General features: G+C 39.9%; 1 protein-coding gene across 2 annotated transcripts; it reads right to left on the bottom strand.

Annotated features, from left to right (window-relative positions):
* Nucleotides 1-2186: 2186 nt before the first annotated feature.
* On the bottom strand, nucleotides 2187-26471 carry CDKN3 (cyclin dependent kinase inhibitor 3). Of its 2 annotated transcripts, none has more exons than XM_007527366.3 (8): nucleotides 26359-26471; nucleotides 24028-24110; nucleotides 22154-22209; nucleotides 21596-21640; nucleotides 16326-16548; nucleotides 11399-11430; nucleotides 8490-8593; nucleotides 2187-2482 (listed from the first exon to the last, which is right to left on the bottom strand). In XM_007527366.3, the coding sequence occupies exons 1-8, from the start codon at nucleotides 26365-26367 to the stop codon at nucleotides 2396-2398; spliced, it is 639 nt and encodes a 212-aa protein (XP_007527428.1). In that variant the 5' UTR covers nucleotides 26368-26471; the 3' UTR covers nucleotides 2187-2395. The 2 variants fall into 2 exon arrangements, with proteins under 2 accessions (XP_007527428.1, XP_060030918.1); XM_060174935.1 differs by lacking the exon at nucleotides 2187-2482 and adding an exon at nucleotides 7197-7333.
* Nucleotides 26472-27419: the final 948 nt, after the last annotated feature.

Below are 27419 nucleotides of genomic sequence, written 5' to 3' on the forward strand. Positions count from 1 at the left end.
GAGTTAACATATAAAGCCAAACAAGTTGATTAATCATGAACCTAAAGGCTGGAATAGCGTAGATGAAGAGTTGGGGGAGGGAGTGTCTCTGTTTTGTAGATAGCTAGTAGGCCTATTTTAGTTATAGTCCAAAGGGCCCATGACTATACTAGTTTCTCTTTGTTTTTTTCCCCCCCGAGCCTGAAATTGATATGCAGGTGGATCCAAGTTACTGTCTGGGGAGATGATGTCATGGCTGGAAAAAGGACCAGAAAGCTGCATCAGGTAAAAGAGTAGCTCCCAAATATGGGAAAGATGCATAAATATTGTTGACTATAAACCCCATCGATTTGATCTGATCTGGGGCCCATATTCAGCATCTCTGCATACTCTGCATCCCTGTAGATCTGAGCTCACATTCTGTGGTTATGAGTAGGAATGTTCTAAGCTGCTCCAATTTCAGTATCCATCTTCCTCAGGTGGAGCATAGAGTATATTATCCAGCCTCCCTTCAGAGGATGGGACATTCTCTACTGTTGTTGATCCACATTGAGGGCAAGGTCCTATGGGGGCCCATAAAGGGGTCTATTTTGTTGTTCCTGATAGATATGACCGGTAGCATTGGAGAGGGATTTATTTGAGGTCTAGGACCATCATGTCTGTTTGGGAATCTCAGGACTCCCCGACTAGGGCTCCAACTGATGGGGTGGCCTGATAGTGACTAAAGAGTCTTTATTAAAGTATGCCAGTCTCTTGCCCTTATTCAGCTTTTGCAGTCCTTGCTTTGATGAGGTTAGCTTTGGAGTGAGGGAAGTGTAACAGGAAGTAGGCAAGGAGGGTATCTCTTTTCAGCCACCAGGTTCCAGATGCTAGCAGGATGCCAACCAGACTTCCCTGGACAGACAATCCCACCAATGTGCCCTGGAGCCCCGATTCCCCAGAGCCCTGCCCCACTTGGGAAAGAGAGAGACAGGCTGGGAGTATGGATCGACCTGCCAATGGCTATGTTCAGTGGGGAAGCAATTACAGAAGCCAGACCCTCCACCTTCTGCATCGTACAATGACTTGGGTCCATACTCCCAGAGGGATAAAGAATAGGAAAGCTATCAGGGGAGGGGATGGGATTCTGATGGTGGGAATTGTTTGGAGTTGTACCCCTCTTATCCTGTTTTCTCAGTGTTTCCTTTTTATAAATAAAAAATTTCAAAAAGTGTAGTAAGAAGACTGAAAAGTATTAAGATTTTTGTTAATTATGTGATTATTTTAAAACTACTTATTGATGTGGAAGTACCTATGAGCTGTTAAACTGGTGGTAATACTGAAGTGAGTATTAGTTTATAATTACCAGTAATTTAAGAGAGTCAGGGACTACTACATCACTGATGTCTATTAAGACAAATAGCTCTGACTAATTGTATGATCCTTGTCTACAGCCTAAATCACTGTTCTTGGTAGTTTTTTGGTTGAGTTTAAAGACAAATTGACATGTTCAGTGCTATGGGGTAAAGGAGTGAGAATTGGAGATTGCTAATCTGTAGATAAATGCTTTATAAAATAAGCATGAATGAAAGATTAATTTCATGTGTGTAGTTCCTATGGTGACAATGTGAATGTTCTGAAAACAACAGCTGTCTGAACCAGTGAATTCCTTGACTCTGGAAATGTTCCAGCAAATGCTGGAATAACAACTGCTGAGGTAATTCTCAGTTTTCTTTACTTGTGAAGTAGAGAAAAGTTATGGAAAATTTTGGAAAGCAGAATAAAAGTGAAGGGTATGGGAGTCGGGCAGTAGTGCAGCAGGTTAAGTGCAGGCGATGCAAAGCACAAGGACCAGTGTAAGGATCCTGGTTCCCCAGCTCCCCACCTGCAGGAAGGTTGCTTCACAAGTGGTGAAGCAGGTCTGGAAGTGTCTTTCTTTCCCCCTCTTTGTTTTCCCCTCCTCTCTCCATTTCTCTCTGTCCTATCCAATAACAATGACAATAATAACTATAACAATAAATAAAAAAAAGTGAAGGGTATTTAAATAATTTTAGCTGTGCTACTAGTACCTTTTTTTGTACTTCAGGACTATGTCATATGCCATTTAGCAGTTGCAGACGATAAATCAAAATAGAAGTGACAAATAATAGTATTGTGCAATAAAATTTTTTTCCACAGCTTTTTTCAGCATTACCTTTAGGTAAAATAGACCAGACCAGACAAACCAGTGAATTTCTAGAAATAAAACTGTATAGCAGTTTTTTCTCTCATATAAACAGATACAAAACTTCATAAAAACCAGGAATCTGCACATATACATTTACATCCAATTTGATAATCTTAGTTATTTCACTGTATTTCTGGTTATGTTAGAGAGCTCTTAAAGTTTAGATATGATCATACATATATTATTCAAAGTTGTTCTTTCTTTTTTTCTTTATCTGGATACAGATCTTGATAGTGACTCTCTTGATGATAGATGTGCAGCTAGTTCGTCCCGGAACTCATGAAGATAATTATATTGCTGAAAAAAGTAAAGATATGTTTAAATACACTGTGGAAAACTAGTTACTAGAGTAAGCTTATACTAGTAGAAATCATGAATAAAAACACTAAGAACAACAAGGGCAACAAAATAAATAAATTAATTAAAAAAAAAGAAAAAAAACACTAAGAAAAGGTTTATATCCTTTTGGGTAAAGAAGTGTTTATAAGGAAGTTTTATCTTTCAATAAAATGGCATACAGTGTGAAAAATTGCTTTTAAAATCTCTTAAAGTCAGAAAATCAGATTAACTATATATAGGTCAACATTTTATAAATCTAAAATCTATGTTCTTTTTACTGGAAGGAGCAAGTAAGATAAAAATGGTACTGAAGGGGTGTTGGTATGTTCCCTTCCCCCCGACCTCTGAGAAGAATTGGTTTGCCCCTTGCTAGTTTCACGCCCCGCTTTCTCCCCACCCCCTATGCTAAGGACGGGCAGAGTCCCAGCAGCAGCGGCGGAGAGAGGATGATGGAAAAAAGCACATGGTGTGGTGATTTGCCCGTTCATGAATAAAGATTAAACTGCAGCTTCTCAGCCCAGCCATGTGTCCCCAAGTCTCTGTCTCTGTCTACCGCCGCGATGCTAGCCCGGCCTGCTGGAGCCCCCGAACCTTAACAACAAATGGCGCTCACGTGGACCTGACCTGCGCATCTCTCAGATAAGTGAAGACAATTTGGCTACCTGTGTACTATGGCCTTCTCTTCTGCTTGTGAAGAGATCTCTAAAGGCCTCTGCCCTTTCTTCACGAGACTGTTTCTCTGTTTCTGGAACATTTATCTCTGGACCACTCTGGTTTCCGCCCAATGCCAGCCCGCAAGAGCCCAACGCCAGCCCGCATGAGCCGGCTTTCTGCCTCGTGGCGCAGGGCATTGGGTGCGGGCTCCCTCCACGCTGCTCAGCCGCTGGGAGCAGGGCAGCAGACATGGCAGGGCCATGGGGCAGGGCCTCGGCGGCCTATCCTGGCCGCCACCCTGGGGCACCTCGGCCCCTTCTGCACGGCTGGACCGCCCGCCCTTGTGCTATGAAGTCTGGACAGATCTCGGACCACCTGGAGACCGTGGGCTCCCTGCCGAAACTGGGCCCCCTGGCCGAGATCTCCAGCTTGGGTCTAAAGGCAGACAAGCTAAAATATGCAGAGATTCATCCAGAGATCGCAACCTGCAATTCCTAGAAGTGAAGCTGCCCAAGAGGCCACCGCTGGACAACGCACTCCCAGAACGGCTAAGACAGTATAGATCTAAATTCGTGTTTAAAATGACGTCTTCGTAACAAAAGTTTCTCTCCTTGTATATTGAAGACCATGTGTATGTGTGTGTTTAAAGTTTGGTAACATTAACTTTAAGGTTAAAAATATAACTTTAAGGCTAAATTTTTACCAGGCAAAGTTAAATGAAAAAGGTTTTCAACGTAATTCTCATAAAGATAAAATTAACTTATATTTAAAGTCTGAGGTAAAAATTAGTTAACAATCAATATATTTTAACTAAGTTGGTCTAAAAAAAACCTGTGCACACCTAGGGTGTGTCTCCATCTTAAATGGGTGTAACAAAAGGTTAAATAGACTTGTTGATATGTAAAACTCTCGATTACCTTCCCTATTAGAAATGGTAGATTACACAATGGCTATGCTAATGATACTCATGCCTGAGGTTTTCTTTCCTTGATTCTCATGTTTACCTTTTCACATTCTATTGTTTAAACTTTAACCAACCTTAAAATCATTCTAAAAAAGACTTCTAATTGTAATAGTTATCAATTGTGATAAACTTCTAACCTACTACAAGTTTGTTTCATAGTAAGTAAATTGCAGCTGTCAAGTTCTCTACAGAAAAGCAGAATTCCGGCAGCGGACCTTCCTCATACAATGCTCCACCCCCTGGCATTCTTCCATGGACATCTGCTTTCGACTGGCACTCCTATTGGACTCATGGGTACACCCTTAGACACTTTGCACAAAAGTGCAAAAGTGCTGCTATATTTCTCAAACACTGACTGCAGCCAGCTGCCTTTGGGACTCTAGGCTGTTCCCCGCCCCCATGCTATAAAATGCCCGTTGAGGCAAGTACGCCCCCCTGAGGCAGGAAATGTTTTTTTTTTAAGCTGATAAAGTTTTGCTCACAGAGGCAAAAAAATGGCCCCATCAGGCCCTCCCTTGGCAGCACACTGGTTCTTGTTACTTGCTTACATGTTTCTCCATGTTTGTGCCAGTTTCTTTTTTGAAAATGCCTGTACGATATAGGTTTCTGTTCACCCCACACCCCTGATACTGTGGTCATTTAGTTAAAAACAGAAGGGGGAATTGTTGGTATGTTCCCTTCCCCCCGACCTCTGAGAAGAATTGGTTTGCCCCTTGCTAGTTTCGCGCCCCACTTTCTCCCCGCCCCCTATGCTAAGGATGGGCAGAGTCCCAGCAGCAGCGGCGGAGAGAGGATGATGGAGAAAAGCACATGGTGTGGTGATTTGCCCATTCGTGAATAAAGATTAAACTGCGTTCTCAGCCCAGCCGTGTGTCTCTGGTCGTCTCTGTTACCCATCCGTGAAGCCAGCCTGGATAAAACAACAAAGGGGAGTCGGGCGGTAGCTCAGCGGGTTAAGCGCACATGGCACAAAGTGCAAGGACCAGCGTAAGGATCCTGGTTTAAGCCCCCAGCTCTCCACCTGCAGGGGATTCGCTTCACAGGTGGTGAAGCAGGTCTGCAGGTGTCTATCTTTCTCTCCCCCTCTCTGTCTTTCCCTCCTTTGTCCATTTCTCTCTGTCCTATCCAACAACAATGACATCAATAACAACAATAATAACTACAACAATAAAATAGAAGGGCAACAAAAGGCAATAAATAAATATATGAATATTAAAAAAAATTCCTTAAAAAATGATACTGAAGGCCACCCCATCAGCTGGGGCCCTATTTGGGGAGTCCTGGGATTCCCAAGCAGACATGATGGTCCTAGACCTCAAATAAATCCCTCTCTCCAATGTTACCAGTCATCTCTATCAGGAATAACACGATAGACTCCTTTATGGGCCCTGATAGGAACTTGCCCTCAATGTGGATCAACAACGGTAGAGAATGTTCCATCCTCTGAAGGGAGGTTGGATAATATACTCTGTGCTCCACCTGAGGAAGATGGGTCCTGAAAATGGAGCAGCTTGGAACATTCTTACTCATGACCACAGAATGTGAGCTCAGATCTACAGGGATGCAGAGTATGCAGAGATGCTGAATATGGGCCCCAGATCAGATCAAATCGATGGGGTTTACAGTCAACAATATTTATACATCTTTCCCATATTTGGGAGCTACTCTTTTCCCTGATGCAGCTTTCTAGTCCTTTTTCCAGCCATGATATCATCTCCCCAAACAATAACTTGGATTCACCTACATATTAGATTTCAGGCTCAGGGAAAAACAAAAAAAGCAAAAAACAAAACACAAAATTAGTATAGTCACAGGCCCTTTGGAATATAACTAAAATAGGCCTACTAGCTATCTACGAAACTGAGACCCCCAACTCTTCATCTGCACTATTGCGACATTTAAGTTCATGATTAGTCAACAATTTGTTTGGGAGTATAGATTAACCTGTCAACACCCATGTTCAGCGGGGAAGCGATTACAGAAGCCAGACCTTCCACCTTCTGTACCCCATAATGACCCTGGGTCCATACTCCCAGAGGGATAAAGAATAGGAAAGCTATCAGGGAAGGGGATGGAATACAGACTTCTGGTGGTGGGAATGTGTGGCATTGTACCCCTCTTATCCTATGGTTTTGTCAGTGTTTCCTTTTTATAAATAATAAAAAAAAAAATGGTACTGAAGATACTCTTTTTGCTAATGTATTATTCCCCAGGAGAGTAAGTAGGGGATGACGGACACTTTTTGTAGCAATTAACGGTGGTATTCAAGAAAGTCTGTTTCTTAATTTGTAGCAGCTCTAGTTTTCTACTTTTTATGACTTAATCCACCAGAATGATTTTCATAGTAGACAACAGTAAATACATTCTGCTAACCTTAACATATAAGCAAATTTTGAAAAACAGCTTTTATTTGAAACTTTAGTAGCTTCCTATATGGTACTTTAAAATTTACGATGCTGATGATGGTGAGAGTAAGAAAAAGGAGGACAGGGAGAGAACCAGAGCCTCACATGTCATGCTGGGGTCAAACTTGGGACCTTATGCTTGACAGTTCAATGCTCTGTCTATTACACCATAACTTGGGCTGCACTAGAACGTACTCTTCACTCTGTCAAGAAATTCATTTAATGTTTCTTGAAAAGTTGAATTGCACACTAACAACATGAACACAGAGACAGATAAAACCTGAAGCCAGGTAGTGGTGCACTGGGCTAAGCACACAGAGTATGAAGTGCAAGGATCCTGGTTCCAGGCTGCGGTTCTCCACTTGCATGAGGGTAGCTTCATGAGCCATGAAGCAGCTCTGCAGGTGTTTTTCTCCCCCTCTATCTCCTGCTCCCCTCTCAATTTCTCTCTGTCCTATTCAATTAAAAATAAGGAAAAGAGCAAAAGGAAAAGATGGCCACCAGGAACAGTGGATTTGTAGTGCTAGCATGGAGCCCAAGTGATAACCCTGGAGGAGGAAAAAAAAAAAGATGGATAAAGCCTGTTTGCCATGGAAAGCTGAGGTGATAAACTGACAGCTCATTATATTAAAATGTGGTTTTTTAAAAAATTCTATTACTAAAAATGTGAAACTTGTGAAGATGTGTGTGTACACACGTTTGACCATCTTATTGAGACTTCAGAACATCTTGAATTTGAAGCATCATTCAATTTTAACAGATATCATGGGAAGTTGTTTTCAGAATCTGTACAATGTAGTAATTTAAAAAAAAATATTTTATTTATTCCCTTTTGTTGCCCTTGTTGTTTTATTGTTGTAGTTATTATTGTTGTTGTCGTCGTCGTTGTTGGATAGGACAGAGAGAAACGGAGAGAGGAGGGGAAGACAGAGAGGGGGAGAGAAAGATAGACACCTGCAGACCTGCTTCACCACCTGTGAAGCGACTCCCCTGCAGGTGGGGAGCCGGGGTTCGAACCGGGATCCTTATGCCGGTCCTTGTGCTTTGTGCCACCTGCGCTTAACCTGCTGCGCTACAGCCCGACTCCCACAATGAAGTAATTTTTAGTTAATTTTTCTGAGGAACTTTATGTCAGCCTGTGGAACAGATTGCTTGAGACATTGATCAGTTATACTACTTCACAAACACAACCTTTGGCTAGAGCCTAACTCAAATAAGATGGATTATTCTTGCTCATCTGACTTAGTCCTAAAGCTGAGACTAGGTCCTTGGGAAAGGGATGAAAGTTGGCTTTACAGGTATATAAATAAAGTGAAAATGGCAGAATCTTTTCAGTAGCATGGTATCTACCTACCTACCTTTAGGATATTGCTATTACAATGCTCTTGAAGTAATAAAGGGAAAGTTAAGTGTAAAAGGTGCCACTTTGATCACCCATGGCAAAAGATGGATAGCATTGCTTTATATTTTTTGTATTAGTCATTCACATATTGATTAAATGTTTTGGTGATAGAAAAGCTCCATTAGATTTTTTTTTTTTTTTTTACTAAAAATCTACCCCAGAAACTATTAGGTTTATAGTAGCCACTATTTTTCCAAGAGAGAAGACCCATTCCCAGATCTAAATGGACAGAAACTAAAACTATAAAAGTGAGTTGGGAAAAGTTCAAATTTGTCCATTATTTTGTTTGAAATGCTGTAAACCTTTGTTTGACAACCAGGTTACATAGTTGAATATATATATATATATATATATATATATATATATATATATATATATATATATATACTGGTGAATATATGTAGATAAATGAGTAATATATAGAAAAATATGTAGACAGTGAATAATAGAATGCTTTGGATTGTCATTGCTCCTATGGTGTCATGCTATGTTGTAGCAGGCCCCTAACCACAACCACAACAAAATAGTCACCCTCCTTACCTTGATGGTCTGTATTGCCCCAGATCCTCTTAAGTCTCTCAGGCTGTCTATGGCTTGTTGTGGTGAAACTGTGTCAGACAGGTATAGCAGAAGACAAGCAGCTACTATTAGAATATAATAGAAAATAGCATGTTACTAAATAGTGATAGGGTAGAGTATTTTTCTATTTAGTCTCACTTCTGGTGGTGTAGAAGACTAAGTAATTGTTATTGTTCCAAATTAACCAAAAGACTGAAGTCTGTTAGCAGGAGGCTTTTATAGTTAAATTGTGATTGTTAAGTGACTGTGGCTGAATTAGTGTTTACCATTGACTTCATTCTTTTCAAAAACAGTTTTCTGGAATTATTCTTATGCCACACACTTCATTTAAAGTACACAAAACTCAGTAGAATACAGTGTATTCAAAGATACATGTAGCTACCACCAATTTTAATATATATATATATATATATATATATATATATATTTAAGATTTTATTTATTTACTAATGAGAAAGATAGGAGAGAAAGAACCAGACATCACTTAGGTATATGTGCTGCTGGGGATTGAACTTAGGACCTCATGCTTGAGAGTTCAGTGCTTTATCCACTGCACCACCTCCTGGACCACAAGAAATGGTGTATTCTTGTTGCATGGAATCACCATTCATCCATCCAGCCTCACTTAAAGCAATCACTAATCTATTTCTGTCTCATGGATTTTCCTATTGTAGATATTTCACAGAATGGAATCACACTCAGTGTTGTGCTTTGTGGTTGTCTTCTTTCAGCATAAGGTGTTCAGGATTCACGCCTTTTAGTATGTATTAGTATTTCATTCCTTTTTATAGATGAACAGTATTTTAGAATATGAATACATATTTTGTTTATGCACTTGTTAATTTGGTGGACATTTGGGCTGATTCCATCATTTCATTATTCTGAGTAATTCTGCTCTAAATGCTTATGAGTAAATAACATGTTTTCATATTTTTATTACCTTTATTTATTGGCTAGAGACAGAAACCAAGAGGGAAGGGCGAGATAGAGACACCTGCAATACTACTTTACCACTAACAAGGCTTTTCCCCTGCAGATGAAGACTGGGGGCTCTAACCTGGGTCTGCACATTGTAACGTGTGTTCAACCAGGTGCTCCACCACCCATTATTTTTTATAATAAATATAAAAAATTTTTAAAATAAATATAAAAATATAAATATAAAAAATAATGGTGCTCCACCATTATTTTTTATAATAAATATAAAATTTTTTAAAAATATTTATTTATTCCCTTTTGTGGTCCTTGTTATTTTATTGTTGTAGTTATTATTGATGTCGTCATTGTTGGATAGAACAGAGAGAAATGGAGAGAGGAGGGGAAGACAGATAGACACCTGCAGACCTGCTTCACCGCCTGTGAAGTGACTCCTCTGCAGGTGGGGAGCTGGGGGCTGGAACTGGGATCCTTACGTGGGTCCTTGCGCTTTGTGCCACTTGTGCTAAACCCGCTGCACTACTGCCTGACCCCTCTTTTTTTTTTTTTTTAAGATTTGTTATTAACACAAGATGGAGGGAGGGAAGAGAGAGAGAGAGAGAGAGACAGAGACAGAGTACAGGAGGAGGAGGAGAACTAGGAAGAGGAGGAGGAGGAGGAGGAAGCCAGAACATCACTCTGGCACACGAGATGCTGGGGATTGAACTCAAGATGCCTCGCTTCCACATTCAGCACCCCACTCACTGTGCCACTTCCTGACCCCCTGACACACCATTTTATACCACTTCCATCAGCAATGTATAAGGTTGTAATTTAACTATATCTTTGTCTAACTTTTTTTCTTTTCTCTCCTTTCTCTCCTTTTTTTTCTTTCATAAAGTGTGCATTATACCAGGTGAGCTATATCCCTGTCCTTTCATTTTGTTGTTTTATTTTACTTTTTAATATTTATTCCTTTTTGTTGTCCTTGTTGTTTTATTTTGTAGTTATTAGTGATGTCATTGTTGTTGGACAGGACAGAGAGAAATGGAGAGAGGAGGGGAAGACAGAGAGGAGGAGAGAAAGATAAGACACCTGCAGACCTGCTTCACTGCTTGTGAAGCGACTCCCCTGCAGGTGGGGAGCCAGGGGCTTCAACCAGGATCCTTATGCCAGTCCTTGTGCTTTGCGCTTAACCTGCTGTGCTACTGCCAGACTCCCTATTTTATTTTTGCCTCCAGGGTTATTGCTGGGGCTCTCTGCACTACGAATCCATTGCTCCTGTGGCCATTTTTTTTTTTTTTTTATAAGACAGAAATTGAGAAGGGAGGGGGAGACACAGAAGGAGAGAGAAAGACACCTGCTGACTCACTTCCCTGCAGGTGGAGAGCTGGGGCCTCAAACTTGGATCCTCACTTGGGGCCTTGTGCTTCCTATTATGTGTGCTGTGTGCCACTACCTGCCCCTGTTTTTTTTAATAGTAGTCATTCTAATAGGTAGTAAGTGATATCTCATTGTGCTTTTGGTTTCTAATTCCTTGATTAATGGTGTTGAACATGTTTTCATGTATTATTGGGTCATTTGTTTACACTAAGTTCTCACTTAAGACCTCCCACTCCTCTCCAAACTTTCTAGGGAATATGAAAATAGGGCCTGAAATGATTCTTTGGGCATTAGTAGATTTATATAGAGTGAACTTATGGCCCAGAAACAGGATTGTGCCTGCTTTTATGTTTTAAGAACATTTTATTTATTTATCTGAGACAGAGAGCATGAGAACCAGAGCACGCATGACCAGAGATCTGCTTAGCTCTGGCTTATGGTGGTGCTGGGGATTGAAACTGGGACCTTTGCTGCTTTAGGCATAAAAATCTTTTTGCATAGCCATTATGCTATCTCCCCAGACCTTATTTGATGTTATAGAAAATAACAAACAATGAAAAAATATGTCTTACCAAGACAAGATCTCCCAAGTCCTCCATAACAGCTGAAAGGGAAGTACAGTTTTGAAGTTCATTTCATCCCAACAATTATAAGTTCATCTGCCTTCTATTGTTAACTCCAAAGCCCAGCACAATGCCTTGTTTGTGGAGGTTAATAAAGACTTTTAAATTAATAGAGGGAAATGTGGACTTATTTTTGTTGGCAGGTATTCTGAACACCTCTAGGGGTCAAGGGAAGCAAGACCCTTACATTGATTTCTTTAAACTCTTGGATTCATATCTGAGAATTGAAAGATGCTATAAATAGGTAGAAATCAGATTATTTTATCAACTGTCACTTTGATTATTGTCTTCTGTAAAAAACAAAACAAAACAAAACAAATCAGTATTGGGCTGTTAGAAAAGTTAATTTTTTTCTTTTTTAAAAATTATCTTTATTTATTGGATAGAGACAGTCAGAAATTGAGAGGGAAGGGGAGATAGAGAAGGAGAGAGACAGAGAGACACCTGCAGCCCTGCTTCACCACTCATAAAGCTTTCCCCCTGCAGGTGGGGACTTGGGGGCTCAAACTCTGGTTCTTGTGCGCAACCAGGTGTGCCACCACTTGGCCTCTGACATTTTTTCTATGTAAAAAAAATCATAACTTTTCTAACAACCCAATAGTTACAGGAAAGGTGTTGCACATATAATTCTTCATTTATCTAAAAATACAGAGGGAACATATCCGACAGTTTTTTTTTTTTTTCTTCACCAGAGCATTGCTCAGCTCTGGCTTATGGTGTTGCTAGGGATTGAACCTGGGACCTTTAGTGCCTCAGGCATGAAAGTTTTTTTTTTTTTTTTTCATAGCCATTATGCTATTTCCCCAGCCCCAACAAAAGTTTAAAGCATGGGCTCTTAAAGCCCCACCACCTGGGTGGAACCCTGTGTGGAAAATGTGCCATTTATTAGACGTATGGATCTAAACACGTTATTTCACCTCTCTGGGTCTCGGTCTTTTTGCCTATAAGGTGGTCATAGTCATAGCACCTACACCACAGTGAACACTGAATGAGATTTCATTGGTAAATAAATGATTGAGATCTTGGCACAGACTAGGTTAACCACCATTATTCTAGCATTGTGAAGAAATGATCAGTTTTACATACCTGGATTTTTCTAGAAAAATATTAGTCTTCAAAGCAACAAAACCTTTTTAATGTCAAAGATCCCAAATAACACATTACACAGTCCTTCTTAGAAGGCATACTGAACCTAACTTTGTGCTGATGGCTTACTGTGAACATCTGCTACTGTAGTATGCAGTAGGTGAAGCTGCAGACACTTGTAACAGGATGTGGAACAGGTACTGACCCTCAAATATTCATGAACTTGCTTTCTACAAAGTGTCCCAGATGTGGGCTTCTCCCAGAGAGATAAGGATCTCCCATATTAAAAAAAATACCCTCCAATTATCAACATAGCTTGTAAGTAAAATAAGACTCACACAGGTGTGAGTGTGAGGTAGCATACAAGACCACTGGTTTCTGTGGGGACACAAAGATGCAAAAAAAATAAAAAAGACAGTTGAGCTGGGCTTTGAATTAGGATCAAGTGGGAGGAAAGGTAAAGCTAGCAAGATGTGCAGTGTTAAATTTGCAGGAAGTCATTGGGATGTTCTGTTGGGTTGTTGGAAAAGTGACACTTTTTTTTTTTTTTGCATAGAAAAACAGAGAAACATCATGATTTCCAACATCCCAATACCTCTATATTTTTATGGTAGATCTTCATTTTTTCTGAAACAGCTTCATCTACTGTAGTCGACTGTAGTAATAGATATTCAAGATAAGTTATCAGCATTAATGTTAAATCAGCTCATTGTCCTTGCTTTTAAAAAGTAATAATGGGAGAGTTCCCAGAAGATGGCGGACTGAGAAGCTGCTAGTGGCTTGAGCTCTGACCACACCTTCTGGAAATGGTAGGATTTTCTGCCTTTAGTAGGCCAGTCAATAAGGGGTCCTAGCAGTGACACCAAGGAGGTGACTATAACTTAATTTGGGTTAAGAAAAGAGTAGAAAAAAAGGGTGGAATTTTTTCCCCATTTAATTATAAAGCACACCTCCTCCCCCTCCCCACCCCCCCCCATAACCAGTCCCTGGGGACCAGCTCCTAGCAGGCTCCCTTGCTGAGCTTCTGTCTTTACCAAATTCCTGTCCCACCAGGGAGTATCATTCATTCTAAGTCTATACCCTTCTGAAACCTCTGGCCTTTTTTTTCTTTCTAAGTAGCCAACCCCCCCACACCTCACCCCACATAGCTAATTAAATAATTAAAAATAAATAAATAAATAATCTTTCCTTTCACCGCTCTTTTATGACTGTTCTTTTTCTTATCTTTTTCTTTTCCCTCTACCTTTTTTTTCTTCTTTTTCTCATTCTTGTCATCCTTTCTTCCTTAATCCTACAGCTTCCAAAGCCACAGGCCCCAGCCCCCACACCTCCAAACAGTGTGCTTTTTTGAATTCACTGATACACATTTGGGAATTATTTTGGGGAAGAATTCTGACTCAGTGTGGATTCTCACTGCGAGTGTCTCTGCTCAACTTCCCTTCCTCCTTTAGCCACCCCTAGAATATACAGTGGATAGTAGATTTGCATAACTGTCTATTTCAGCCATCCTTGTCTAGTCCTGAGGTTTTTTTTCTTTTCACTGCTCTTTAATTACTGCTCTTTTTCTTCTCTTTTCCCTTTTCTCTCACTTGTCTCTTTTCTCTTTTTTTTCTTTTTCTTCTCTCTCTCTCTTTTTTTTTATCTTGTCATACACTTCTTCCTTCCTTCTTCTTTGCCTTTCTGAATTTGTGAATTATTTTGGGGAAGAAATCTGACTCAGAGTGGACTCCTATGTGTGTATCTCTGCTCTAGTTCCCTTTCCCCTCTTGTTACCCCTAGAATATACAGTGGATAGTAGATTTGCATAACTGTCTATTCTTACTATCCCTTCTTTCTTTTCTCTTTCTTCTTCACTGGGATTTGGTTACTATTTTTTCATGGACTGGAGAAATTGTTTGGCTAACTGATAGTGATTAAACTGCTTCAATACTTGCTTCAGTTGCTACTGTAATTCCTGAGGTTGGTGAGTACAATTGTCATAAAGGTATTTAGTATAGTGTTGCTTGTGCTCAAAACACAACAACTGAGGAACAACAGAGCATAAAAAAAGAAACACATAAATCAAAAAATGAGTAGATCAAAAACAAATAAAACTGCTACTCCAATGAATGAAGACAAGAGCCCAGGAGAAACTACAAATCAGCCAGAAGTAACCATAGATAAGAAAAGTATGCAAGCAATAATAAACTTATTAATCACAGAAATGAAAACAACATTGGAGGAAAGGAATGGCAGTATTAGGGAAACAACAGTTGAGACCCCCAAGGAAAATACTGATTATCTTGAGGCAATTAGAGAACTGAAAGCTGAAATAGCTGTAATGAAGAAAGAAGCTGAGGCAAGGGAAAGCAGACTAACAGAAACAGAAAACAGAATTAGTCAGACAGATGATGAGTAAGAGAAAATGAAGAAAGAGATTGAAGAGACACTGAAAACAACAACAGAGACATATAGGATGATCTCAAAAGAAGTAACATTCGCATAATTGGCCTGCCAGAGGAAGAAAGAGAGGAAGGGGAAGCAAACATTCTAGAGGAAATAATACAAGAAAACTTCCCATCCCTGAATAACAGAAAGGAATCAAGATTCAAGAGGCCCAGAGAGTACCAAACAGAATCAACACAGACCTGAAGACACCAAGACACATCACAGTCACAATGAGAAGCAGTAAGGATTAAGAAAGGATCCTAAAGGCTGCAAGAGAGAAACAAAAAGTCACATACAAGGGAAAACCCATAAGACTATCTGCAGATTTCTCCACTCAAACTCTAAAAGCTAGAAGAGAATGGCAAGATATCTATTGAGCCCTGAATGAAAAAGGGTTTCAACCAAGGATAATCTATCCTGCTAGACTTTCATTCAAACTAGATGGAGGGATCAAAACCTTCTTAGACAAACAACAGTTAAAGGAGGCAACCATCACCAAACCGGCCCTGAAAGAGGTTCTAAAAGACCTCTTATAAACAAGAACATCCCTACAATACTGGCAATATATCAGAGCAAACAAAAAAATTTTTTTTTCAACAATGGCACTACAATACATTAAATCTATAATATCAATAAATGTCAATGGCTTAAACTCACCCATCAAAAGGCAAAGAGTGGGGGGATGGATCAGAAAACATAATCCAACCATATTCTGCTTGCAAGAATCCCATCTGTCACAACAAGATAAACACAGACTTAAAGTGAAAGGATGGAAAACTATCATACAGGCTAACGGACCACAAAAAAGGGCAGGAACAGCCATTCTCATCTCAGACACAATAGATTTTAAATTAAATAAAGTAATAAAAGATAGGCAAGGACCCTACATAATGATTAGAGGATCAATCAGCCAAGAAGACTTAACAATCATTAACATCTATGCACCCAATGAGGGACCATCTAAATACATCAAGCACTTACTGAAAGAATTTCAAAAATACATCAATAGTAATACAATAGTGGGAGACTTCAATATCCTACTCTCACACTTAGATCAACAAAGCAGAGAACCAACAAAGATACAAGAGAATTGAATGAAGAGATTGACAGACAGATTGTACCCCTCCTACCCTATGGTTTTGTTAATTAATCCTTTCTTAAATTAAAAAAAAAGTAATAATGGCCAGTATCTGAGTGTTTCCTCTGTATGGGTATTAGGTTGATAACTTCCATGCATCACCTCCCTGTAGTCCTTATAGTAAATTAGATGGTAAGTAGTAAGTGACTAAGGATGCAACAATTCAAAACCCTTTTTTTTTGCTGGAATATTTCTCATGTAACAATGGAGAAAATGAGAACATACTGTATTAAAGTTTTCCGATTATTTTTAAGGCAGATTGCAAGTTCCTCCATCATTTTGCAGCATCTGGCTATGTCGGGAGTCCCGCCATCTGGTATTGGATGATGATGAGTGATAATTCCGTACTGTTGGTAAAGGTCCAATAGGTTTGGGACTCTATATTTTGATAGTTCCCCTCTGGTGCAGAAAACAAATATGTCTTGTATACCATAGCTCTTTAGTTCTTCTGCCAACAGATCAAAATACACACAGACACACATGTACAAAATATTAGAAGTTTAAATATGGTGAAGAGGGAGGATATGGCCTTATTTTTCTTAAGCCAAATAAGTAACAAGTGATATAGCCTATAAAACTGAAAAGCTTACTGTTAATTTAAAACAATATTCACCTGGAGTCAGGTAGAATACACAAGTTACCATACAAAAGGACCTGGGTTCAAGGACCCAGTCTCCTTCTCTATCGCCCCCTTCTCTTTCAATTTATCTCTGCCTATTAAAAAACAGAAAGGGGGGAGGAAGGAAAAATGGCTGCTGTATGATTTGTCATTCAGGAACTGAGCCCTAGCAATAACACTGATGGCAAAAATAAATAAACCAACTATATTGATCTGTCCTCCAACTGGGGTAAAAGTGAAGTTACTAAACACAAAATTGGATTTAGAAACAACAGATGATTAAAAATAGGGATAGGGAGATAGAGAAGCAGAGTGCACAGGTCTTGTGTGTGACAGGTCTCAGTTTCAGTTTCAGGCCACGGCACCAGAGCTGAGTCAAGCTCTGGTTAAGAAAGAGAAAAGGATTAAAATTAAATCTGGCTTTGTGATCAGGAGATAGCTTTCCTGGTAGAGCACAAACTTTAGCATGCACAAAGGCCTGGTTTCTAACTCCTCGCTAACAAAGTAAATGAGAAGTTATGAGTGGTAGGTCTCTCTCTCTCCCTCCCTCCCTCTCTTTCTTTTTTGAAGCTTCCCACTTTCAAGTGGGGCTTTAAATTTTTATTTTTTTTTTTTTACTGCAGGGCTTTAAATATTTACTTTACAAAGGAAATACTATTTTAGAGGATAGTGTTGTCTCAGGGATACCATTCTGTTAGTTCTGAGCCCTTCTTATTCTCTACCTCCTAAGTCTAGGAACTATTTATTTAAGTTCAAAGAGCCTTTATCATGAATCTCAAGACTGCACTTGTAATGTGACTAGTTTATTATTTTTAAAAATATTTATTCCCTTTTGTTGCCCTTGTTGTATTGTAGTTATTGTTGTTGTTATTGATGTCGTTGTTGTTGGCTAGGACAGAGAGAAATGGAGAGAGGAGGGGAAGACAGGGAGGTGGAGAGAAAGATAAACACCTGCAGACTTGCTTCACCGCCTGTGAAGTGACTCCCCTGCAGGAGGGGGAGCGAGGGGCTTGAACTGGGATCCTTGTGCTTTGCACCACCTGCACTTAACCTGCTGTGCTATTGCCTGACTCCCAATGTGACTAGTTTAAACTGAGATATATTCTATGTGTAAAATACATAAAACAAATTTTAAATGCCATGTCATTTGTCTTATATAACATTAAGTTAAACAATATATTATTTAAGTTTTGCTTGCTTTTACTTATTTAATGTGACATGAAAATGCAAAGTCACATCTATGGTTTCTGTTTGTGACTCCCATCATTTCTTTATTGAACAATGATATCCCAAATAATACTATTATATTGTGGTTACAATGGATTCAACCTGTAGTAACTATACATAGTCATTTTTGAAGATGAGGTAACTTTCTATTTACCTCTTGTATACTCTGAGTCATTCCCATTATTAGTAGATTTCAAATTTTCCTAGTAACACTGAAGAGAAACCACAGAAACAGATATGGAGGAGATTCTAGGTTTCCTCATCAAACATTGTCCTCTGTTTAATATACTGTTTCATTTAAGACCTCTTTGAAAGAAGAAAAGGTTTGGTAAAAACACAAAATCCTTTTTAGGGAAGAAATTGTATGAACTGGCTTTTCTAAAATGTTCAGTTTGGTTCTTGGAACATTGATTTAAATTACATTCTGTTCATGACTTAAACATAACCCAAATGAAAATTTTCTTTCTTGCTAGGTGTCCATAAAGCAGAAAATATTCACAAATACTGAAGCTAACTATTAAACTTTTAAAAACTTGCTTGATAGGGTTTTGTGCCAATGTAATTCCCCTGCTACTTTTTCCTTTCTATCAATTCTAGGTACAGACAAAGAGCGAGAGAGATAGCGGTAGTGAGAGAGAGAAAGTAGAGACTCAGCACTGCTCCACTACTCATGAAGTTTCCCCTGCTGCTATACATGGAGTTTCCACGTGATGTGGGTCCTGGAACCTGGGTCCACACACATGGTGAAGTGTGTACTCTACTGGGTGAGCAAACTCCCAACCTTTAATACCAACTTTTTTTTTTTTTGCCTGCACCATGAATCCACTGCTTCTGGAAGCCATTTGTTCCCCTTTTGTTGCAGCCTTGTTGTGGTTATTATTATTGTTGTTGTTGATGTCATTTGTTGTTGGATAGGACCGAGAGAAATGGAGAGAGGAGGGGAAAACAGAGAGGGAGAGAGACCTGCTTCATCATCTGTGAAGTGACTCTCTTGCAGGGGGAGTTGGGGGCTGGAACTGGGATCCTTACACTGGTCCTTGTGCTTTGTGCCACGTGCACTTAACCTGCTGTGCTACCGCCTGACCCTCTTAATACCAACTTTTAAAAGTATTTTTGGCTACTGAGGAATACATTAGAAAGGATGCACACAGATAATTTAGAACAGCCAGGGGAAAAATTCCTTTCTTTTTATTGTTAGGAAAGAGAGAAACTGAGATGGGAAGGAAGGATAGAGAGGGAGTGAGAAAGAGACACACCTGCAGCACTGCTTCACCATTTGTGAGACTTCCCCCCTGCAGGTGGGGATGGTAGAGGGGGTGGGGGCTTGAATCTGAGTCCTTGCAGATGGTAATGTTTGTGCTCAACTGGGTGCACCACCTCTCAGTCCCCCCAAGGAAAATATTTTAAGATAAAAAGATCAGAATCTAGGGGAGAGAGAGAGTTATAAATATGTTGGTAGGACTATTAAACTTGGAGATACTCCAGGGCTAGCAGAATAGAATGTTTCAAAAATCCAAATTTGTTAGTATCTTATTTAAATTGCAAACTAGCATGGATTATCAGGATATTTGTGGGCATTTTAGACTTTAGGCTGTAGTAGCAGAGCCCTTATGGGCAGGCAAGGATCAAATCTCATTCTATCTTTGCCGCCTAGATGCTATCTCTCTACATATTCTACACAGTACGGACAATTACACTGCTACTTCTGGGTTCCCAGCTCAGGTTATCATTGTAGTAATGTCTGTGAAGAATATGTCCAAAAATCTAGGCAATGAAATCTCAGTTTTCTATTGATATACTTTTCTCCTATCAACATATTCATTCTAGCCTCAAAAGCAGTCTCTTTGAACTACTTCCTGTTTCGCTTTCCTCAATCACTCTAAGGCTAACTTTGTCATATATTTTTGCCTCCAGAGCTATTTCTGAGGCTTGGTGCCTGCAATACGAATCCACTGCTCCTGGAGGCCACTTTTTCCCTTTTGTTGCCCTTGCTGTTTATTGGTGTTGTTGTTACTATTATTGTTGTCATTGTTGTTGGATAGGCAATTTTTTTTCCCTTTTGTTGCCCTTGTTGTTCTATCATTGTTGTGGTTATATTATTGTTGTTATTGATGTCGTCATTGTTGTCTAGGACAGAGAGAAATGGAGAGAGGAGGGGAAGACAGAGAGGAGAGAAAGATAGACACCTGCAGACCTACTTCACCAACTGTGAAGCGACTCCCCTGCAAGTGGGGAGCCGGGGGCTTCAACCGGGATCTTTCTGCCCCTTGCGCCTTGCGCCACCTGCACTTAACCCGCAGTGCTACCCCCTGCCCCTGAGACCGGAATATTTTAATGATGGTTCTTTTGGTCACTACCAGACCACTCCCAGGCCACTCCATCATTCAGGGCCCTAGTCAGACAGTCCTGGGATTCCCACATGCACATGATGGGCCTCGACCTCTAGCAAATCCCTCTCTCCACTGTCACTGGTCATCTCTATCAGGAACAACATAATGGATCCTCTTGTGGGCTTCTACAGGACCCTGCCCTCAATGTGGGTCAACATTGGTAGGGACAGCCCCATTCTCTAAAGGGATGTTGGGTCAACATACTCTACTACTCAAGTAAGACAGGTCCTGCAGTGAGTGCAGCCTAGAATGTTCCTAGTTATGATTACAGAATTTGTGCTCAGACCTACAGGGATGCAGAGGTTACACAGGCTCCTGTGCTGAATATGGGCCCCAGATCAAATCAATGGGGCTTACAGTTAACAATATTTATATCCTTTCCCCATATTTGGGAGGTATTCTCTTCCCTGATCCAGCTTTCTAGTCCTTTTTACAACTATGACACCATCTCCCCAGACAATACCTTTTGCTCACCTGCATGTTAGCTGTTGGGCTCAGGCAAAAATCAGTAAAGTCATGGCACCTTAGAATATACCTAAAATAGACCTACTAGCCTTTTCCAAAATGGAGACCCCAAATCTCATCTGCTATAGTCTTACCTTTAGATTCTTGATTATTAAACAATTTATTCTTCTTTATATCTTAATGCTTTTTCAGCCACCAGGTTCCAGATGCTATCATTACGCCAACGTTACTTCATTGGACAGATGACCTCACCAACGTATCCTGGAACCCCACCTCCCTAGAGCCCTTCTCCACTAGGGAAAGACAAAAACAGACTGGGAGTCTGGATCAACCTGCCAACGCCCATATGCAGCAGAGAAGTAATTACAGAAGCCAGACCTCCCACCTTTTGCACCCCATAATGGTCCTGGGCCCATGTTCCCAGAGGGATAAAAAAATAGGAAAGCTTCCAATGGAGGGGAAGGAATATGTAACTCTGGTGGTAGGAATAGTGTGGAACTGTACCCCTCTTATCCTACTATCTTGTCCATCACTATTAAAAAAAAAAAGCCAAGCAGTCTCTTTGTATAATATAACTATGACTATCAGTGACTAACATCATTTATTAAATAATCATTTTTGTGAATGTTTAGTAAATGGATGTGAATTTCAGGTATCTCTCCCATAGATAGTTTGAAACTATGAAATACTGAACATTTATTCGATACATTGGGAAAAGACTACAGTTTTGACAAAGAGATTTTCAGTGCTACTTTACAAAAAAAAACCCCTGCTAATGTTTTTTTCATACTCACCTGTATCTTTTTGGATATTTCTTCTGACATCTTTAAATTTACACCCTGTATGTAGTGATAAGGGAGATAAAAAGGTCAATTTGGGGTTATATAAAACAAGTATATTTAAACACATTACTGCTACTTCAGCAAGTCATTCTACATGACCATATGTTTCAATTCCAGTTTAGATGTGATGGTTCACAACCCAGGGATTCATAGACTCCCAGTTAAAGGAAAGATTATTTATCCAAGGATTATTATTATTTTTTGATCCAAGGAGTCTTTATTTCATGTTATTTTGTAACAAGTACTTGGCTGTAGTCCTAAACATTGTGCCTTGTGGGTTATACATTTTAATAATGTTGGTAAATCAGACATGTAGGACTATAAATGTGGATCCCAAATGACTATAGAGAATGAACCCACATTCCTTCATCTATAGTCCATAATGAGGGCTTCCAAAGGTTAGTTCCCTGGTGCTGATGGTCTGTTAAATTCTCCTATTTCTCAGTATGGACAGACTGATAGAAATTATTTAAAATATATCAATAGGAAGCCAATTATAGTGTTCCCTACCTGGAAGAGCAGATAAGCCAAGGAACTGAGAACAATTCACTTGTGACAGAGGTAGCCTGGAAAGAAGAAAAGTTATCAAGTTAAGCAGTTTATTTTTTAAAGTTATAGATAGAAATTCCATTTAGCCAACATTTGTGCTTCATATTGAGCATGGATATTTTAAAGTTGTAGATTAGACATTAAACAAAAGTGTATAGTTAAATATCAATGTGATGGTCACAAAAATGCCTAGAAAGACTGGTAGTTTTAAAAGAGGAACTTGGGGGTTGGGCGGTAGCGCAGTGGGTTAAGCGCACATGGCGCAAAGTGCAAAGACCAACTTAAGGATCCTGGTTTGAGCCCCTGGGTCCCCACCTGCAGGGAGTCCCTTCACAGGTGGTGAAGCAAGTCTGTAGGTATCTAACTTTCTCTCCCCCTCTCTGTCTTCCCCTCCTTTCTCCATTTCTCTCTGTCTATCTAAACGATGACATCAACTAAAACAACAAGGGCAACAAAAGGGAAAATAAATAATAAAAAAAATTTAAAAGAGGAACTTACCATTTCCTTGTCCTTATTTAAGTCTTAAAAATGATAAGTTAATTTATACTTACTTTAAAGATAATAATGCCTGTACTGTTGGTTACTTTGAACTGTAATTCAGTTTTCCAGTGATATTTTTACAGAAAAATATTTTACCTGAGACATTTTACATTACTAACTTTAGGCAGATAAGTTGGAAAAAATGACCATCTGACAATTTAATTCCTAGGATTCATTCTACATTGCTATTTTAAGATTTTGTTATTGGGCTTTCTTAAACAAATTTCAAATGATAAAAATGATATAACACCCCATTCTCTGTTGTAATAGACTATGTTAAAATGCAATAATTTCACAAAATTATATTGCTAGTTAGTAGTACTTAGAGACAAAGGGAGCAGAGACTCAGCTAGTTTGTAAGACAGAAAATAAACTTGGAGGAAAACAAGAAGTTCACATAAGTTCCACCTGCCTTTGAGAACCAGATGAGTCTTGAGTTTAAAAATGGGTGGGGAAATAAAATGTAATTGATTTTTTTATGGCAGGGAAAACTTTAGGGACGGCACTATATAATCTTTTTCTACCTTTCTACATTAAGGGATAGTATTTTTATTTTAATTTTATTTTGTGCCTCCAGGGTTACTGCTGGGACTTGGTGCCTGCACCACGAATCCACTGCTCCAGGAGGCTATTTTTTCTCTTTTGTTGCCCTTGTTTTTTATCATTGTTGTTGTTATTATTGCTGTCATTGTTGTTGGACAGGACAGAGAGAAATGGAGAGAGGAAGGGAAGACAGAGAGGGGGAGAGAAAGATAGACACCTGCAGACCTGCTTCACCACCTGTGAAGTGACTCCCCTGCAGGTGGGGAGCCGGGGGCTTGAACTGGGATCCTTATGTTGGTCCTTGTGCTTTGCACCACATGCGCTTAACCCATTGCACTACCGCCCGACTCCTGTTTTTGTTATTTCTATAGTGTTGTGGCTTTTATCGTACATAGGGTCTGCTATTAGATACATTACTATGGCAATAATTATAGAATTTGACATATGATAAATGATTAAATATCCTATGTTTGCTATGTTATTATTATCTTATTGTATAAGAATAAGTACATTTTGATATCAAATGGGAGCTCATTCAAGTCTTATCTGCACTCTATGTACTCATTTCTATTGTGGTTTCTCAATTAAAAAAAAAATGGATTCCCCCTCTCTCAAAAAGTTACAAGATCTCCTAAAGATAATGATTACTATGTAATCAACAGAAGAGATTAAACACTTTCAATATGTGAATTACTTTCTACATTATGATATGCATATCAACTATCATAACTGATCAGAAATGTTTAACATACCATGATATTTGAATTGGAGTCTGCTCATCTTCAATAGGCTCTTCATCTGATGAGTCAAACTCACTTGTCTGTAATGAACTAGGCTTCAAAGAAATCAGTTATGTTAAATAACTGTAAAAAGGAATATTTACATACATGCTTAATATAAATGATTCTTAAATGCAGTGAGAGCAGACTGATAATTTACCCAATTTGTGGAGATAAGTAATATACATTCTTAATTACTGCTACTCACCACACTACTAATAATAGCACTATGTAGTAGAGAGAGAGTTGGATTGGGAGCCAAGAAGCCTGACTTCTGGTCATGGTTCTACCACTAACTATATAATCTTGGAGAAGCCACTTTGGCTCATTAGTGATCATAGTTTTCACCAAATATGATGTGAGGAGACTTAATTCATTCACAAAAATATCTTGGACATCTTCATTTGCCAAGCTCTGGAGATACAAATATTGGTTTTTCAGTATAGTGGAGAGAGTGTATATAGATCACTTAGGAGACTGGAGAAAGCATCACAGAGATACACCAGCAAGGTATATATATACATATATATATATATATAAAATTTATTTTCCCTTTTGTTGCCCTTGTTTTTCATTGTTGTTGTAGTTAGTATTGTTGTTGTAATTGATGTCATTGTTGTTGGATAGGACAGAGAGAAATTAAGAGAGGAGGGGAAGACAGAGAGGGGGAGAGAAAGAGATACCTGCAGACCTACTTCACCACCTGTGAAGGGACTCCCCTGCAGGTGGGGAGCTGGGGGCTTGAACCGGGATCCATATGCCGGTCCTTGCGCTTTGCGCCACGTGTGCTTAACCCGCTGCGCTACCGCCCGACTCCTGTTTTTTTTTTTTAAATAAGCAGTAAGTTTTTTTGCATATCAAGAAGCAATTTATGCAAATGGTGTATTCAGCAACTGTAATATTAGAGTAGAGGAGAAAAAGAGAAGTTATTTTCATGTATGCTATTTCTCAAAAAATTAGTTTCCATATAGTCTAGTAGAGGTAGGAGATAGGTAGAATAAGCCCCAATTTTGTGAACAGTGTACTAGAGAGAATAATATTGGCTTTAGTACTGATTAAATGAGTTGGAACTATCTGTTATCAGTATTTCCAAGTGGAACAATTATTTTTTTAAAGATTAATTTTTATAAGAACAATAAAAACGCATTCTTCTACTCCCTAGCTGGAACCAACTGAGAAGACACTGGAGCGGCAAATGGAAATCAAGTTGCTAGTTTTATTACTGAATGTTAACTGAAGAATGTGACTTCAAAACTGGCCAAGTAGACTTGCCAGGTCTTCAGCCCAGAATTAAATTTATCCACCCAGTCACAGGCAGCAAATAACAACTCAGGGCTCTCAATAGTCAGAGAGCACCCCCAAAAGCACTTGCTGCAGAGAGACGGGGTTGGGGGGTGCGGGGGTTTGAATCACTTGAATTCTTGAATTCAGTTCTGCCCAAACTTGGGAATCAGATCGCTTCCCCTTCTAGGGACAAATGGAGAAAGGCCAGCTGATGCTCCTCCGCATGGAAGCATGAGGGTTATCAAACGTAACCACCTACTGTCTTTTCGAGCGCTAATGTTATATCCTATCAATATAATGGTCATGCGGTTGCCGATCACCTTACAGAACCAAATTAGGCTATGAATCTGAGTTGTTTTGTATTTATTTGTTGTATAATTATAGAGTCAAAACAAATGACCCTTCAGTAGGCTGTCAACCTCAGAGGTAGGTGCTTTCAATCTGGCGGGAGATTTGACTACTTAACACCCCATTTTAACTTTCTTTCTTTTTAAGACAGTTTTGATGGCTCCTAAATTTTCAATTTGTGTGGTCTAGTCAATCAGGTTCTCCCAAACAGGATTACAGATCCTAACAGACTTGGAAATTTCCGTTCACGGAGGTCAAGTGACTCTCAATTTGGAGGTGGGGAGGAGGGACCTAGTGCCAGGTGCCCCTCCCCTAAGCCCCAGGGATGATGACAACGGTGACGTGCCCATAAACGGGAATTGGCAGCTGTGTTTCAGAAGTTTCCTTTTTTTGAGGTGTGGAGTGCAGGGCAGTCTCGGACATCCTTTAGGGATAAGGTATTAGACCTACAGATACATACTTCATTGCCCACAACCAGCGACCAGTCAATGTCTGTCTGCCCACCCTGCTCCATCACAGCTAGCTACCGCTCTCGCGCTTCCAGGGAAGCTCCACCTCCCCAACCCAGAACGGTTACTGCGCGATTTGGAACCAGATTTGGGCTGTCCTCAGGTCCTCGGGTCGCCCCAACCCTTGGGGCTCAAACGTTCCTTTAAGCCCAACCCAACTCACCGGCTTCATCGCTGGCCGCCCCAATGCGCAAGCCTCGGCTGTCTCCTTGACGCAGTAGCCGAGTCTGACTCGCCACCCAGTACACAGCCTGTTTCCCTCCTCAACTCATTGGTACATCCTCTGTGAGGTGTGTCTTCTAGCAGCCAATCAGAGTTCCTTCTCGGTTTATGACTCCGCCCCCGGATACCCACACTTGGTCTCTAACACTTCATTGGTTCCGGTAGACCTTTGAAAGACGCGCGGGAGGAGGGTCTTGCTGTGCGTTGATTGGCTGAGAGGGCACTTCTCCCGCCAGTTGGGAGCGTGGAGCGAACTGAAGGCGGTGTGGCGTGGGAAAGCACTTTGGAAGTGTAGAAGGCGCCTGGTAGGAAATTTGTTAGTCTTTTTTTTTGTTTGTTTGTTTCTTTTAAGGGAATGGGAGTGGATAGAGAGTGTTGTCCTGAAGTGTCTTAAGAAAATGCCTTGTTGGGGCCATATGGTGGCACAGAGTTTTAAACACATATTACACTGCATGAGGATCCAGGTTCAAGCCCCTGATCCCCACTTGCTGGGCTACAAGTGTCTCTCCCTCCCTCTTCCTTCCCTCTCAATTTCTCTGTCTCTATCCAATAATAAATACATAAATAGGGAGTCGGCTGTAGCGCAGCGGGGTAAGTGAACGTGGCGCAAAGCGTAAGGACCGGCATAAGGATCCCGGTTCAAGCCCCGGCTCCCCACCTGCAGGGGAGTCCCTTCACAGGCGGTGAAGCAGATCTGCAGGTGTCTATCTTCCTCTCCTCCTCTCTGTCTTTCCCTCCTCTCTCCATTTCTCTCTGTCCTATCCAACAATGACGACAACAATAATAACTACAACAATAAAACAACAAGGGCAACAAAAGGAAATAAATATAAAAAAGAAAATGTATATGTATAAATATACATATACATATGTATAAATACATAAATAATTTTTTAAAAGTCCAATAGAACAAGAAAATGTCCTGTATTCTATGGACTATATATGGCCCTATTTAGTCATATGAACACAATGGAGGCAGCTAAAAATCCAGAATATTAGCAAA

The sequence above is a fragment of the Erinaceus europaeus genome, chromosome 16 (assembly GCF_950295315.1).
Source record: "Erinaceus europaeus chromosome 16, mEriEur2.1, whole genome shotgun sequence".
NCBI classification, from domain to species: Eukaryota; Metazoa; Chordata; class Mammalia; order Eulipotyphla; family Erinaceidae; genus Erinaceus; species Erinaceus europaeus.

Coding starts and splice junctions, on each gene's coding strand:
- CDKN3 (XM_007527366.3), bottom strand. Junction 22,210..24,027: donor ACTCCAATTCAAATATCATG/GTATGTTAAACA, acceptor TCTTCTTTCCAG/GCTACCTCTGTCACAAGTGA. Junction 16,549..21,595: donor AAATATCCAAAAAGATACAG/GTGAGTATGAAA, acceptor ATCTGTTGGCAG/AAGAACTAAAGAGCTATGGT.